This window comes from Sarcophilus harrisii, chromosome 1 (assembly GCF_902635505.1).
Source record: "Sarcophilus harrisii chromosome 1, mSarHar1.11, whole genome shotgun sequence".
In the NCBI taxonomy this organism is placed as follows: domain Eukaryota; kingdom Metazoa; phylum Chordata; class Mammalia; order Dasyuromorphia; family Dasyuridae; genus Sarcophilus; species Sarcophilus harrisii.
Genome location: NC_045426.1, coordinates 661,727,975 through 661,744,717, shown reverse-complemented (window position 1 = coordinate 661,744,717; position 16,743 = coordinate 661,727,975). Strand labels below are relative to the sequence as shown.

The 16,743-nt window shown below is 59.9% G+C and overlaps 1 protein-coding gene across 1 annotated transcript; it reads left to right on the top strand.

The window, feature by feature from the left end:
- The first annotated feature begins 367 nt into the window (after positions 1-367).
- NR2F6 (nuclear receptor subfamily 2 group F member 6) lies at positions 368-16,091 on the top strand. Its single transcript, XM_031947992.1, has 4 exons — positions 368-2,174; positions 10,799-10,893; positions 14,328-14,864; positions 15,122-16,091. Exons 1-4 carry the CDS (start codon positions 1,900-1,902, stop codon positions 15,394-15,396), a joined length of 1,182 nt encoding a protein of 393 aa, XP_031803852.1. The 5' UTR covers positions 368-1,899; the 3' UTR covers positions 15,397-16,091.
- Positions 16,092-16,743: the final 652 nt, after the last annotated feature.

The window sequence follows — 16,743 nt, the reverse complement described above, 5'->3', positions numbered from 1 at the left end:
ACGACCGGAAGCTAGCGAACGAAGGGGGGGGGGATCGATACCCCGAGCCCCTATTTGTGCCATGTAGCCCCCAGTTAATATAGCAACATCTCCTATCTCCCCCTCCTCCATCCCTGGGGTTAAGAAAGAGCCTAAGTGGCGGCTGCAGCACCGGGCACTGGAGAGAAGAACGACCTGGGGATCTGGAGACTGAAGGCGGAGATGGGGGCGGGGGGGGGGGGCAAGAGCAGGGGCTGCAGTGCAGTGGCGAAGGGGTTAAGGTTTTGCAGCCTCTCGCGCCCGGGGGGGGGGGTCAGGCCTGAGCAGGCACATTCCTCCTCCCTCCCTCCCTCCCTCCTCCTCCTCCTCCTCTCTTCTTCCTCCTTCTCTCCCCCCCTCTCGTGCCCGGGCCGGGCGCGCGCTCTCTGACACCCATGTCCTTATAAGGGCGGCCGTCGCCCGGGCAACCGTCCTTCTCTCTCTCTCTTTCTCTCTCTGTTTCTCCCCGTTCCCCCCCCCCCCCCCACCCCGTCCCCCTCCTCTTCCGAATGGAACGTTGTGTGTCAAACCGGCCGCAGCGCGAGAGCTCCGAGGAGCAGCAGCAGCAGCAGCGGCGGCGGCGGCAGCGACGGCGGCAGCAGTCTTAACAGCCCGGGCGGCGGTGGCCGCTACAGGAGCTGAGCCGCGCCGGCTGCAGCCCAAGGCAGACCCTCGGGGCCGAGGACTGCGGCTGGGGCAGCTCTAGCTGCGCGGTGAGGGCCGGCCCTGCCGAGGGCGGGGGCCGAGGCCGGACCCAGGCCGCTGAGCGCCACTCTCGACTGCCCCTCCCTTAGCGGAGCCGGAGCTCGGCGGAGGCGGAGGCGGAGGCAGGAGGAGGAGGCGGAGGCGGAGGAAGAGGAGGAGGAGGAGGAGGAGGGAGGGGCGCCCTCCTGCTCGCCTGCCGGGGCTCGGGAACTTGCAGCGCCTCAAGTTGCAGCCAAACTTTCCTTGTCGCCGAGCTCGAGCACCCGGAGGAGGCGGAGGCACCGCGGAGGCCCAGCCCCGCTAAGTTTGCCCCCGGCTCGGAGAGGAGAGGAGAGCGCCCGGGGCCGAAGCTTTCCGAGGGCCAGAGCGGCGGCGGCCGCAGGAGGAGCAGCAGCAGCGGCAGCAGCAGCAGCAGGAGAAGGGAGGAGGAGGTGGAGGAAGAGGAGGGAGGAGACGGACGGCCCGCCCGGAGGCCAGGCCCCGAAGTTTCCCCGGCGCGGGGGGGAGGAGGAGGAGGAGGAGGAGCTCGGAGGAAGGCGGAGAGGCCTGCGTGGGCCAGAAGCGAGCAGCCCTAGTCTCCGGAGTGGCACGAGTGGGGGCTGAGCCCCGAAGTTTCCCGGCGCTGAAAGGAGGAGGAGGAGCTGAGAGGAAGGTGCAGGCGCTTGGGACTACGGGTCGGGGAGGTGCCTCTGTAGCTGCCCCTGCTGCTTCTGCCGCTGGCGTGATGTCCCGGGGCCGGCCTGCTCTGGCCGCCGTAGCGGGGCCGCTGGGCCGGGGGACGGGTCGCACGCACTGCTAGTCCCGGCTCCAGCTCCGACCCCGCCGCTTGGGAAGGTGGTGCCGCCGCAGCCGCTGCTCGCCCCCCCCCCCTTTTTTTTTCCTCCGGGAGCCCTTGCCGGCTCGGGAACCGGCCCGACCAGTTCTGCCTTCAGCCGGGACCCGCGGAAAGTTGTTGCCAAACTTTGCCTGTCTCCGGGCCCGCCGCAGGGCCCCCAGCGCCCCGGCCGGCCCCGCCCCGCTCCGCGCCCCGGGAGCGGCGGCTGTTTCGGGGGCGCAGCCTGATGCTCTTCGGGGGCGCCCCCCAGCGCCGGGCTCGCGCCTCCTGCTAGCTCCCCGCCTCCCCTTCTCCCGCACCCCCGAGCCCGGGACCCTCCTCTCCCCTCCCTGGAGGGGAGAATGGCTATGGTGACCGGCGGCTGGGGCGGCCCCAACGGGGACACGAACGGAGTGGAGAAGGGCGGCTACCCCCGCACGTCGGAAGAGGACTCGGCCTCGCCCCAGGGCGGCGGCAGCGACCCGGAGCCGGGCGACGAAGACAAGCCCGGGCTCCAGGTGGACTGCGTGGTCTGCGGGGACAAGTCCAGCGGCAAACATTACGGCGTCTTCACCTGCGAGGGCTGTAAGAGTTTTTTCAAGCGGAGCATCCGGCGGAACCTCAGCTACACCTGCAGGTATGGGAGGGTGGGGAGGGGAGCGAGGCGCAGCCGGAGGCGCAGCCGCAGCCCCGGAGCTGAGGCAGGGGGCGGCGTGTGGATAGTTCCCAGAGCCCTGGGTTCAAATTCCAGCTCATGCGCCCCACGCTCTCTGGGCGATCTTGAGCAAGTCGCTTCCCCTCTCGGGGCCTATCGTCTCCCTATCAGTAAAATGAAATTCTTGGATTAGATCTCTAGCTCTTGTCACATGAAACCTCGAAAGCTCCGAGGCTTCCTCCTCCTCTGGGCTCGCCCAGGCCCGGCTGACCCCGAGGCTGCAGTCTATCACCTTGGGAAGACCACGGGACTGGCAGTTGGGTGGCTTGCGTTTGGCCTTAGGAGCTGGCTGTTCTTGGACAAGTCACTTCTCCCTGAGCCTCAGTTTCCCCCATCCTTAATTTGCAGATAGTCTCTCGCCTGTCTCATAAACTTGCTGTCGTGATAGAAAAGATCGGTAGACATGGGAGCATTTTTGTAAACTATAAAATGCTCTCTAAATGTAGGGCATTATCACCAGCTCTACATTTGCTTCCCCTTTAACCCCTTTCTTTCCCCTGACCTTTCATCTTTGACCCTCTTGCCCTCCCCTTCTACTGCTGTTTTCTCTGCCCTCATTTAACCTTCTTCTTCTGCCCTCCAGGGCCTCTGAAACCTGGCATGGTGGGGGGAGGGGGGAATGGAGTCTTTGAGGCTGTGACCTCTGGCCTGGGCCGGGGAAGCAGGCCTTCCCTTCCCAGGGCCAGTGGGCTGGAGGAGCCATCTGCGGGAGGCGGTGGCTGGAGGCAGTGATTGAAGACTGACTGGCCAGGGAGGCCACAAGCCCTCGTCTCCCTCTCCAGACTCCGAGTTAGGGACCTCTGGCCTCCTCTTTCTCTTCTCTTCCCCCTTCCTCCCCCAACCCTTTTTCTTATTTTTATAAAGCCAAGTATTTAGAGGGGCCCCACGTGGCATTTAGAACTTAGAATCCCTTAGAACACAGAACCTTCTGGCCATTGTCTTTGCTTGGGCCGGTTTCCAGAGCAAATCTCCTTTCCCCCCCCAAGTTTGCAGCCTCTTCACGGGGAGTAGGGTGCCCTGAGCTGGTTGGGGGCCTGGAAGTGGGAGAGCCGGGCTAGTTGGGGAGTAGAGTTTGGGTCCTGCCCTTCTTTGGGTTTTCCAGCTTGAGGTTTCCTTCCCCTCCCCCCACCCTTCCCACAAAAAAAAAATACCAACTCAAACTGGGTCTTAATTCAATCCCAAAAGTATTGAACCACAATGACCATAAATCTCTAATCAAAGGTATTAATACAGCCAGTAAATAGTGCTTCTTTAGTAGGGGAGATTGCCCCCTTTTTTTGGTGGGGGGGAAGGAGGGGAAGCCAGAACTCTTTTATGAAACTCGAAGTGAAGAAATGCCTTCTACTGTTGGGGAGCTGTCGCTTTTGGCTTTGAAGGGTCTGGGGGCTTGGAGAGCTTAGGTGATATTCCCAGGGTCCTGCAAGCAGGCCTTCTTGAATTCTAGGCCGGTTCTGTAAATTCCCTGCTGGAGAGGTGAAATAAGACATATCTTCTGCCCTTAAGAGCTCCTAGGATCCACAGGGGGCCCTGGAGGTGTCTGAACAGAGGAGGGGGGGGTGTATGTGTGCCAGATTCCTGCTCTCCAGAGAGCCTCCTTTCCCCTTCCCCCTCCCCCACCCTGCTAGGCTGCTGCCCACGAGCTGGTGTACCTGCCCTGGCCTAGGGGCAGGAAATCACAGGAAACCCCTTTCTTCTGTGGGCTCCAGGGCCGCAACTCCAGCCTGGCCGGCTGCCTGCAAAGGCGGCTGCTCCGGCTTGGAGGTGTCGGATTGTCCTTGTTGTTTTTTGAGAGGAGTCCCGGTGATGTTTTGTTTTGCTTTGTTGTTGTTGTTTTGGTGGTTTAAAGTGTTTTAAGTTCTCCGCCCCCACGGAGAGAAGCTGGAGGTGCTTTTCTGTGGTTTCTGGCCAAGGGGTTGGGGGGCTGGCAGAAAGGGAGCGAAGCAGACGATGTAAGATGCTCCAGAGCCACCTGAAGAAGGGCCGGACTCCGGCCCCACCTCCACCCAGCCCATCTCTCTCCCCAAGGCCCGAGGGCCTGCACGGCCACTTAGTGCTGGGCCCTCCCAGGCCTGGGCCCCGGAGGCCCCGGCCCAGCCTCAGGTGGGCAAGGCTTCCTCTGCCCCTGCAGGGGCCCGTTGTGGGGGGAAGGCAGGGAGAGGTCTGCCGGGCTCAGAGCCGGCTAATTCTCCTCCAGTGCCCGCCCTGCCCTCCCCTCCCCAAAAGGGGAAATAAACCATTTCTCGCTGCACTTAATTGTCCTTACCACCTGTTTTCTGGCAGCCGCCTCCAACCAACCCACAGTTGTTGGCAAGGAGGGGCAGGCAGGCTCAGCTTGCTGCAGGCCTGCTAATTAGGAGGTGAGCAGGGCCCCCCCACCGGCCTCTGGCTTTCCTGGGCCCGGGTTCGGGGCTGGACCTGCCCCTGAAAGCTCGAGGCTTTCCTGAGGGTCGCTGCTGGCTGCCTGAGAGCAAGACGCTGGGCCGGGGGTGGTGAGCTGGCCCAGCCCCGGCCCTGGCAGGGCCTGAGACCGAGAGGACGGTTAGCTTCTGCAACCGTGGGTAATTGGGCCGGCGCAGGCCTGGAAGCAGTGACCTTGGCCTCATTATCCGGAAGCTCTAACCATTGGTCAGGAGCCCAGGTGTTCCAGGGCCATTAATGATCCTCCCCTCCCCTTCCCCCAGCCCGCCCAGCTGGGGGCCCTGGCAGCCCTTGTCCCCAAGAGTGCCCTTGGCCCCTTCCTTTCAGACAAAAGGCTGGGATTTTCCCTGCCCGGTTCGGGCCGGACTGAGGCATCTTCTCAACTGGAACCTTTCCATGCTGCCGACCTCGCCTTGGGAGGAAGCAGCCGCTGCTGGGTGACCTTGGACAAGTCGGGGCCACCGGGTGGGCTTAAAGTGGGGAAAGGGGATCTGTAGGCAGGGGCCGCTTGCCTGGACTCTTGAGACAGTGGCCATCTTGTTCCTTCCCATTCAGTTCCTGACCTTGTCATTGTGGGACTGAGGGCATCTCTTCTGGGTCTCAGTTTCCCCAAGATGAGGCCTTCAGATAGAGGATTTCTGATGGGCCCTCCCAGCCCTGGCATTCCGTACTCTGGGAACCCCTCCCAGCTCTGATATTCCTGTTCTAGGAGTTCTCCCAGCTCTGACCTCCCGGGTTCTAAGGGCCCTCCCAGCTCTGACCTCCCGGGTTCTAAGGGCCCTCCCAGCTCTGACCTCCCGGGTTCTAAGGGCCCTCCCAGCTCTGACCTCCCGGGTTCTAAGGGCCCTCCCAGCTCTGACCTCCCGGGTTCCTAAGGGCCCTCCCAGCTCCTGACCTCCCGGGTTCTAAGGGCCCTCCCAGCTCTGACCTCCTGGGTTCTAAGGGCCCTCCCAGCTCTGACCTCCCGGGTTCTAAGGGCCCTCCCAGCTCTGACCTCCCGGGTTCTAAGGGCCCTCCCAGCTCTGACCTCCCGGGTTCTAAGGGCCCTCCCAGCTCTGACCTCCCGGGTTCTAAGGGCCCTCCCAGCTCTGACCTCCCGGGTTCTAAGGGCCCTCCCAGCTCTGACCTCCCGGGTTCTAAGGGCCCTCCCAGCTCTGACCTCCCGGGTTCTAAGGGCCCTCCCAGCTCTGACCTCCCGGGTTCTAAGGGCCCTCCCAGCTCTGACCTCCCGGGTTCTAAGGGCCCTCCCAGCTCTGACCTCCCGGGTTCTAAGGGCCCTCCCAGCTCTGACCTCCCGGGTTCTAAGGGCCCTCCCAGCTCTGACCTCCTGGGTTCTAAGAGCCCTTTCAGCTCTGACATCCCGGGTTCTAAGGGCCCTCCCAGCTCTTGACCTCCCGGGTTCTAAGGGCCCTCCCAGCTCTGACCTCCTGGGTTCTAAGGGCCCTTTCAGCCCTGACATCCTGGTTCTAAGGGCCCTTCCAGCCCTGACATCCCAGGTTCTAAGGGCCCTCCCAGCTCTGACATCCTGGGTTCTAAGGCTCTCCCAGCTCTGACCTCCTGGGTTCTAAGGGCCCTCCCAGCCCTGGCCTCTGGGTTCTGGTTTTCTTAACAACAAAGTCCTTCTTGGCCAAAAATCATAGTAATTTATCCCTGGGATTGAAGTTATCAATGTTTGAACTATTGTTACTATTATTTGTTAGTGTGGGGCTTAGACTAATGGTTCCCAACCCCAGGAACCTAGACAAGGGGTCACCAAATCAGTGAAAGATCTTTCTGAGAGCAATATTTCTCTCCCTTCAGGAGAGGGAGAATGATGGGAGGAGGGTCTCCGGTCCTGGAGATCCTGTAAGCCTGGACCAGTTTGGGCTCCTCAGTCCCTTTCAGATCCTCAGGATTGGGCGGGGTCCCGCCCCTCCAGCTTGTGCCTGTGGGGTCTCCCAGTCTGGAGTCTTGTAGGCTGGCCTGGCTTCCTTCCCTGAGCCAAGGACCCAGCTGGGCTCCTTTGCCAAGCCTCCTCCCCCGTCACTGCTCCCTTTGTCTTGGCCCACTGACTCTCTTTCTGACCTTGAACTTTGAGGGCCAGAGCCCAGCTCTGCCAGGCCTCTCCCAAGTTTATTGACGTGCCCTTTATTCTTGTAGGGTCCTTGGCATTCTCCACGGGTCATTCCCATTTCTGTCACACTGAGAGGCTTTCAAGGTTCTTTCTTCAGTCATCCCATGAGATGTAGGGCAGTAAAAAAAGATCCCTATTTTCCAGATGGGGCTACTGAGGCTTGGAGAGCCAGGTCTGTCCCTCACTGTGCCTGTCCCTAAGCCCTTTCTCCTTGACAAGGGGTTCTTTGATTCTCGCCCCTTCCCCCCAGGCCCCCAGCGTTGGCCGGAGGCCACTGCAAACAACCCTCTTAGTGGCACATCCCTGACTCCAGAGATTAGGGAGTGATAGGCCCCAGGGTGAAGTTCCTCAGATCCTGCCTGAGCCAGGGCCCAGTGGCCCTTGGCTTTGGGGGGGGGGGGGAATGGTGTTTCTTGGCCTTTTCCAGGCCCCAGGAAATTGCATTTTTATTTTTATTTTGGGGGGATCGAGGAGAGGGAGTAAGTAGTTAACAGGATTGGTGGGGTTGGAACAGAGTCCATGAGGAAGGGTAACTTCTCAGCACGGCCTCCTTCTCTCTCCTCTGGCCTCCTACCTTTCTGACTCTAGCTTGATTAGAGTCTGGGGTCACTTAAGGGGCAAGTTAAGGGGGTTCCCCACATTCTAGTCTTAGTACCCCCCACTTCTGAATTGCCTCGGGTATGTCAGGACCTGGAATTCAACGGAGGGAGCAGAGAGGGTTGGAGCTCTAGGTTCTAGAACTGTGGGGAGAGAACTGATAGGCTCCTTGGAAACTAGCAAATCTAATGGTGCTCAGCTTCAGGTCCTAAAACTGAAAAAAATATGATAACTATTTCAGTGTAATTGGTTTCCTTGGTAATGCTGTGTATTTTAATTTGTGCCTTTAAACACGTTATTCTGAGAAGAATTCCCATCACTTTCACCATGGAGCCATGGGGATCCAGGGCACAAAAAATCCAGCCCTTGATTGAATCCAACCCCCACATTTTACAGATACACACACTGAGGCCCAGGCCGGCAAACTGGTTTAGAACGTGAGGGTCACACAGAAGAGGCTGAAGCAGGATTTGAATCCCGGATCTTTGCCCCCAAATTGGGAGCAGCTGGAAGGAGGGGAAGGCGGGGCACTGGCCGGGGACCCAGCAGGGGCCCAAGTCCCTTAAGGTTCCGTGCTAGCTGGCAATATCTCATGTTTAGAACCTAGAATATCAGACCTAGAAAGATCTGAGAAACTGGGCCAATCTTCTCATTTTACAGAGAAAGAAAGTAGCTCTTGGAGTCGCGGGCCAGGAGTTGTAGTAATGCAACTAGAATGTGACATCGCGAGCCCTGGGTCCTGCTCTCCTGGAGCCGGGCCTGCTGTGCTTTCCTCTCCTAAGTCGGAGTCTGCTCTGGGACTTGTTAGACGTGGAGGGGTGAGATTGCCCATGGGCGAGAAGGAATTCCAGGCTGAAGCTTACCGGGACAACGGGCGTTTCTATGGCGGGTCGACCTCGGCTAGGCGGCTCACAATGATTATCTCATTTGATCCTCGCCACAGCCCTGGGATAATCGAAATTATCTTCTCCATATTACAGATGAGGAAACTGAGGCAGACAGAGGAGGGATTTTTCCAGGGTGACAAGTGAGGGTCTGGGTCTGATTTGAACTCATGAATCCCAAGTCTGGGGGCAGCTAGGAAGGGCAGTGGAGAGAGCACCAGCCTGAAGGCAGGGGGACCTGAGTTCAAATCTGGTCTCAGACACAACGCTTCCTGGCTGTGTGACCCTGGGCAAGTCACTTAGCCCCAGTTGCTCCAGCAAAAAATAAATTAAATAAAATTAAATTAACCCAAGTCTGATGTGATACCCAGTGTGTCACCTGGCCAGAATAAAAGGCATAGGTATGGGAGTGTCATCTGCCTGGAGGGGGAAGCTGAAAGCACGGAAAAGGGGGCAAAGAGAGGAACAATGAAGTCTCCGGCAGAACCTTGGGCCATTAGCAAGACATGGAAGAGAGGAAACGGGTTCAGCCGGGATGGGACGAGGAGAAGAGGGCTCTGAGGTTGGAAAGGAGACTTTGCGGTGGGAGGGGGTTGTCACCAGCCACGAGCAGCATGGGGGACTGAGGAAGGCAAGTCCAGAGGTTTGGGAACTGGGACATGTCTGTGACCTTGGGGAGAGCAGGGTGCAGAGGCCTGGATGAGGTATCCTGCAGTCGGGGGTGTCCTCCGGTGCCCCTCTGCTTTCCTCCACACCCTGGTGGGGATCTGTCAGTCACTGAATTCTCCATCCACCCTATTTATATCTCTATCCTGGGTCACTGCTCAGGGGAATGAACTCCATTTCTTTTTTCCCTCTGTGGGAAGTAGGACAGGCTTCTGTTTGTCCTAAAACTCCCTCTTTTATCCTGAAGAGTGGGACCCAGCCCTCTCTTCTTTCTTCCTCTGCATTTTCAGCTCCTGGCAAAGCAGAGAGGAAGAGGTAAGATAAAAATAGCTGAGACCCTCCCTCACCCTGCCCCTTCTGCCCGAGAACTCCCCGGCATTCTGCCCTCTCCGACCATGCTCCGACATCTGAGGTTCAGGTCGGTCATCCGGCCAGCAAACGTTTATGAAACACCTACTGTGTGCCACCTGGAAGGAGCTCCAAGTTTGTCCTATTGAGAGTGCGGGTGCTTGGAGGGCAGGTGGAGGCGGCGCTTTCTGTTCTCTGTATGCTGTATAGAGTGTGGGGGCCGCCCCCAGGGTGCCAGAACTGAGGGGTACCCTTAAGCTGGAACCTTCCAAGCTCTGTCCCTGGCCCACCCGCTGAGGGAGGAGCCTGAGGGACAGAGCAGACTGGGTGCCCTTTTCTCACAGGTGAGGGAACAGGTCCAGAGCTTAAGTGATGGAGGTCGGGTTCCTAGGAAGGCTTGGAGAAGGCCTTGAACTTGGGTTTTCTGAGTTCAGAGATCCGTGTTCTTCCCTCCTCCTCTCCCCCACCCTCCCTTTGAGCTAATGTTCTCTGCCTGACCAGAGTGGTCCATGGGTGGCTTAGGCCTTCAAGGGGTTTGGACCCTAGGCCTGTGTGAAGGGGCTCCTTGACACCCCAGAGGAGATTCTCCTTTCCTAACAGGGATTGCTTTTCCCAGCAGGTCCCTTGGACCCAGGATTCAGGATACAGGGGATGGAGGCTGTTCCAAGCAAGGGGGGGAAGCCCCTAGGCCTTTGGATCCATCCCTCCTGAGACCTGGGATTTGTGTGGGGCCCGAGGTCTGACCCTGCCCTGAGGCAGTCTCTGTGTCCTTGCCAGGCCCAGCAGTCGGGGAGGCAGCCTTCGCAGCCACAGCCAGGGCACTCCGGGACAAGGGGCGGCTCTGAAAAGCCCATCCACAAAAATTACGTCCTCGGTGCCTTTCTCAGGGGCTGTTTCTGGCCTCCAGATCTGGGCTCACTTGTGGCTCCCACGGGACAACGGCGCAGAGCATAGGAGGCCTGCCGATGGCCGCCGGGCAGCCTGGGGCTAGCCGGGGTCACCCCCTGAGCTGCAAGGGGCTTCGGAGGGCAGGGAGTCCAGCTGCCTCTGCCCCCCAGCCCCTCCCACATAGACGTGACAGGAAAACCAGAGCCCAGAAAGGGGGGGGATGAGGACTTTTTAGAAGGGTGGGTTACGGAAATGAGACCCTGGGGGAGAAGGGGAGTGACAAAGCTGGGATTTGTACCCAGGTCTCTCAGCCCCAGTCGGATCTGCCCCTGCCCTAGAGGGGAGGGACCTGGCCACAGGCAGACAGGGAGTTAATCTCAGAGATCAGGTGAGGGTCCAGGGTAAGTGTCCCCCTCCCCACCATTCAGCAGAACCAGTAAAGGAGTTAATGTGACTAGCATGGTGTTCACTCATAACAGTTTGGCAGGGGCTGGTGATGTAATTATCCCCATTTTACACATGGGGACAGCAGTCACTGAGGCTCAGAAAGGAGGCCGGGTAGTCTGGGGTTCTTCCCGTATTTCCAGTCTTTGGTTTGGATGTTGACCTTGGCCCGTTCTCCACCCCTCCAGGTCCAACCGAGACTGCCAGATCGACCAGCACCACCGGAACCAGTGCCAGTACTGCCGTTTAAAAAAGTGCTTTCGGGTCGGCATGAGAAAGGAAGGTGAGACAGGCAGGAGCCCCGCTCTCAGCCCTTCCTCAGGGAGTGGCCTGGACCGCCTTCTGAAGCCTGGGCTTCACACACTGCCTGGAGTCCAGGGGAGGTCGGAGGGGCTTGGCCCAGAATCGCCGGCAGCCTGAATTCACAGCTGGGCCTGGGACGCGGCTCCTATCCACTGTGTCGTCCTGAGAGTGGGGGGCTAGTTTGGGGTTTGGGGGGGCACGAGGGGACTGGGGAATCAGATCTGTTCCCTGGCTTTTCTGGCCACTCCCTGGGGCCAGGAGTCTGACTTCCGGGGTGATCCCGGCCCCTCCCCAGCAGGAGTCTAGTCCTTTCCTGGGCTGAGGGTCCCCCCCATCCCCAGGCTTCCCAATTCCCCCCCTCCATCTAGTACAGGAGGGCCCGGGGCCCCCCTCCCTCCCTCCTCCCCAGTCACCCTGCCCAGGTCGCTCTGACCTTCCCACCTCTAGATGGGGCGGTTCCTTTGCTGTTTGTTTTTTTCTTACAAGGGCCCTTTATTCCCTCCCTCTTCTTCCACCCCAGTGTTTGCCCAGGGCAGGAAGCATGTCCCGGGGCACAGTGCCCTCCCAGCTCCCTAGCCTGGCTGCCTCCTGGCCGGAGGAGCACCCAGCTCCTGGTCAGGACATACTGACTCGGGCCCCGGAGGGGGTTCTAGAAGGGCAGCTCGGAGCCTGGGGGGCATTCGGGGCCAGGTGGGCCTCTCCTGCAGCCAGGGTTTGGGAGCCAGAGAAGGTGCCAGACCTGGTTCTGCCTCCGCCCTTCCCTGGCTGAGGATCTGCCCTGCCACTTAGTTTTCCGTGCCTCGGTTTCCTCATTTGTGCAGTGCTGGTACTGGGAGTCTGAATGCTCAGCTCCCAGATTGTCTGGGTCTCCTCCTTCCCTTGTTGATGCTCTGGGCCCTGTTCTGGGCCAGACTTCCAGAGGCTGAGAGAGAGCAGTGTGTCCCTCCCTTCCCGCTGCTCCTGAGCCAGGGGGTTTGATCTTAGGCTCTCCCAGCCCCAGGACTGGAGGGAAAGGCCGGACTGTGAGTGATCCAGTGGCCCTCCTTCTGGCCTGCTGGGCCCCACTGAGCCACCAAAGTCCCATCCCTCCCTCTGAGCAGACCCAGACTGGGCTTGTCCTTTCCCTTCAGTGCCAGCTGTGGCCCCAAGTCCGGGGCGGGGGGGGGGGGGGGGGGGAGGCAGAGCTGGGTCTGCAGATCTCTGGGCTGGGGAAGGTTGGCCTTGACCCTGACCCCTGGCCCCTAGCCCCTGACCCCTGGCCGGGCGCAGCTGAGGCAGAGTCTGTGACACTGGGCCAGGTCATTTCTTCCCCCTCCTCTCCTGTTTCCCTCTCTCTAAAGTGAGCCCATGGCCCTGATTGGGGATGTAAGCTCTCTAGATCTCCAGGCTTCCTCTGAGGCCAAACCCGAGCAATCCCATGGAGCACTAGGTGCTACGACTCCCCCGGCCCCCTCCCTGCCAGAAGATGAACGGCTCCCTATTTCTGCTTCCTATGGGTCCCCGAGTCCCTGGAGCAGGGCCTGGTGGGTGTGTCTCGCCTGGTTCCTGCCCTGCTCTCCAGGGCCTTCCTGCCTAAGCCTGGAAGCTTCTGTCCCTCGGGCCCTCTGGGAGGGAGTGGGCCGGGCTGGCTTTCTCTCCCCCTCCCCCTCCCCAGCTGCTGTTCCGGCCCCTGGGTGTGGGCAGGGCTGTCTCCACAAGGATGGAGGAAGAAGGGGCAAGCACGTGGACCTGCCACTGGGGGGTTGGAAGCCCAGGAGAGGGGAAAGAGACCCAGTCCGGAGGCTGAGTTTCCAATTCTAGTCCCGGCCTGCTTCCAGGTCACCCTGATCCCCCTTTATCTCCAGCTGGGCCCATTTCCTTCCCTGAGATGAAGGGGATTGGGATGAGCCGATTGCTATCTCTCCAGACCCAGCTGCGATAAATCCTTCTTGGGCCCCCCAGGACCCGGGAGGGAAATGGGGACAAGTACTCTTCCCCTCCCTCGCCCCCTGCTCTGTTTTGTCCCCGTCCAGGCCTGGCCTTCCCTGCTCCTCCAGCCGCCGGCTCCGTTCCCAGGGACTGCCTAGGACTCTTTCTGTGTTTCTCTGTCCTTCGGAGCCCTTCCCGGCGGTCCCAGGCCAGGGACAGATAATTGCCCTGGTCCCCCCCAGGGCTCCGAGGGGAGGAGCGAACGCCCGGTGTCTCTGGGCTGCAGCTGTGTGGGCTGGCCTGGCCTGTTTCTCTTTTGTTCGCCTAACGCATGTGCTAGTGTTTATCTGGCCAGCTGGAGGAGGTACCGGGGCAGGTCCCCCCCCCACGGGCTTCCATGTGTGTGGGGAGGGCTGGAGCTGCTGTGCCAACGGGCGCTGTGTGTGGGGGGCTTCTGGGGGCCCTGCCTTCTGACTCCTCCCCAGACCCTTCCTTCCTCCCTGGGCCTGGTGGGTAGACCGACCTGCTCTCCCAGTATTGGTGCAGTTCCGGGGGTCTTGGCCTTTACCATTAAGCTTAAATGTGGGTGGGGATGGGGGGCACTGAATGGAAATTCACATCACTTGTTCTAATGCAGTTGTTTTTCTTTCTCCCTGTCTGCCCCTATCTGGCTTCTCTCTTTCTCTCCTGCTCCCTTCATCCTCATTCACTCATCTTTATCCCCTATCTTCTAAATTTCTTTCAATTTTATCTTTTCCACTTTTTCTTTCTCCTCTTTTCTCTCTGGCTATCTTTCTGTCTCTTCTACTCCCTGTCTGTTTCTCTGTCTCTCTCTGTCTGTTTCTCTGTCTGTCTGTGTCTCTGTCTCTCTCTGTCTCTGTCCCTCTCTGTCTCTCTCTCTTCTCTCTCTGTCTCTCTGTGTCTCTCTGTCTCTCTCTCTCCCTCTCTGTCTCTCTGCGTCTCTCTGTCTCTCTCTGTCTGTCTCTGTCTCTTTGTCTCTTCTCTCTCTGTCTCTGTGTCTCTCTGTCTCTCTCCCTCTCCGTCTCTCTCTCTCTCTCTGTCTCTGTGTCTCTCTGTCTCTCTCTCTCTCCCTCTCTGTGTCTCTCTGTCTCTGTCTTTCTCTCCCTTTCTCTCTCTCTCTCCCTCTCCCTCTCCGTCTCTCTCTCTCTCCCTCTCCATCCACTCTCTTTTTTCTCTTCCCCTGCTTTTCTCTCCCTCTTCTCTCTGTCTCTCTCTCCTCTCTGTCTCTTTCTGTCTTCCTTCCTCTCTCTCCTTCCTTCCTTCTTTGTCTCTCTTTCTCTGTCTCCTTTTTTTCCTCCCTTCTTCTTACTGTCTCTTTCTGTGATTCCCTGTCTCTTTCTCTTTACTTCTCTTCCTTCTCCTCCATTTTTCCTTCTTTTTTTTCTTCCCCTCCTTTTCTCCCCATTTGGCTTTTCTTTCTCCCTCCCTCCCCCTTTCCCTCCCGATGCTGTTTCCCTCGCCCCCCTTTTCTCCTCTCCCCCACAGCGGTACAGCGGGGCCGGATCCCCCACACGCACTCGGGGGGCAGCCCCACAACCCTGGCCGGAGGTGGGGGTGGGGAGTACTTCAACGGGCAGCCGGTGTCGGAGCTGATCTCTCAGCTGCTGCGGGCGGAGCCATACCCCGCAGCCCGCTATGGCTCCCAGTACGCCCAGCAGCAGGGCAGCGTCATGGGCATCGACAACATCTGTGAGCTGGCCGCCCGCCTCCTCTTCAGCACCGTGGAGTGGGCCCGGAACATCCCCTTCTTCCCCGAGCTGCCCGTGGCCGACCAGGTGGCCCTGCTGAGGCTCAGCTGGAGTGAGCTCTTCGTCCTCAATGCCGCCCAGTCCGCCCTGCCCCTGCACATGGCTCCCTTGCTGGCTGCCGCAGGCTTCCACGCAGCACCCATGGCCGCGGACCGCGTGGTCTCCTTCATGGACCAGATCCGGGTCTTTCAGGAGCAGGTGGACAAGCTCAACCGGCTGCAGGTGGACTCTGCGGAGTACAGCTGTCTCAAGGCCATCGCCCTCTTCACGCCAGGTGGGTGGGCCGCCCTCTCCCCTGCTCAGGCCCCTCCCCACCCTGGGGGTCCCTTGTAGCCTCCATACCCTGGGGGGTCAGCCTTGGGACTCCAGACCCTCCTATAGCTTGTCCCTTTTTCTTGGGGATGGGGGCAGGCAGCACTTCTGTGGTCAGGGGCTGGCAGGATCCCCCTTGGGCTGAGGGGATGACTGCCTGGGCGGGGGAGGGTGGGGTGGCTCCAGGCCCAGCAGCTGACAGCCCCCTGTCCCTGGCAGATGCCTGTGGCCTCTCGGACCCGGCACATGTGGAGAGCCTGCAGGAGAAGGCCCAGGTGGCCCTGACGGAGTACGTGCGCGCCCAGTACCCCTCGCAGCCGCAGCGGTTCGGCCGCCTGCTCCTCCGGCTGCCCGCCCTGAGGGCCGTGCCCGCCGCCCTCATCTCCCAGCTCTTCTTCATGCGCCTTGTGGGCAAGACGCCCATTGAGACGCTCATCCGGGACATGCTGCTGTCTGGCAGCACTTTCAACTGGCCCTACGCCGCTGGGCAGTAGGGGGCCGGCCAGGCCGAACCCCAGGCCCCTCGTCTGTCGGGGGGACCGCGGCCTCTGCCCTTCGCATGTTGGGACCAGCGCAGAGGGCCGGGCTCCCTCCTCGGGCGGGGGCCGGATGGACCTTTAGGACTCGGTTATTTTTTAGAAGGCAAATGAAATCACTTTGCCCTTTTTGTTTGTTCGTTTTTTTTTTTTTGTTTTTTTTTTTTTTTAAATGACAACATAAAACCAAAAAGACCCTCCCTCCCCTCCCGCCGGGACTCCGGCGGCACAGATGCTCTCCCCGCCCGTCAGTGCCCAGGAGCCAGCGCGCCTGTGAAGCCTCCCGGGGGAGGGAAGCCCGCCGGGCGGCGGCCCAGCCCGCCTCCTCTCACCCCTTCCTTGTCTCCCCAGATGCATGTCCTGGGCCCTATCCCAGAGCTACCGAGGCTGGAGAGAAGGTGCCGGCGCAGGGAGGCCGGCTTCTCCTGGCAGACCCCAGGGGCTGAGGCAAGGGGGCAGCGGGGGCCGGACTTGCCCTGCCTCCTTGGTCCTTCTGCTCCCAGGCTGGGGGGCGGCAAGGAGAGGGAAGGTGGGAGTGGCCCGGCCAGGGGGACACGAGTATGTATAATTTAGATTGATTCTCTAAAAATATAATCCTCGCTGGACACTACAAAATGAATGACCTAAAGCCAATAAAGATGTTTCTTACCACAGGGGTGACTCTGTCATTGGGGGGGGGGGCAGAGGCCTGTGGGCCTGACCAAGGGCCTCCCTGTGACCTTGGGCAAGGCTGGGCCACATCCCTGCCAAGTATGGATGGTTGTCCCTGCCCTTCCAGAGAGCCCCAAGCACAGGCCAGGCCACCTGCTGTGCCTGGGCCAGGAGCAGGAGACCGGGGACAGCTGCGGGCCGGGGCTGCCCGCTCACCTCCCTTCCCACCCTCCTCTCCTCCATCTCCTCACTATCACCCCCCTCCGGCCCAACCTCTTTCAGCTTCTCTTTATGGAGGCAGTGGTGGCGGGGCAGGATCAGCCCCATGACATTTGTCACTAAGCTTCCTGAGCTCCCCGGGCTGGGTCTGCAAATTGAGAGGGTCCCTTCCCCCTCTCAGCCCCAGGAGCTTTTTCTCCCCCTCTGTCCCCACACCCCCAAGTTCTTTTTTTCATCTCTTTCTTCTTTCTATCTCTCTGTCTCTCTCCCCTCTCTTTTTGTCTTTTTCTCTCCCCCTTTTGTTTGTCTCTCTTTCTCTTCCCCTCCCTCTCTCTGTTTCTCTTTCTGTCTTTTTCTTACCTCTCTCTTTTTATTTCTCTCCTCCTCCCTCCTCTATTTCTCTCTTTCCCTCTGTTTCTGTCTCTCCCCCCTCTT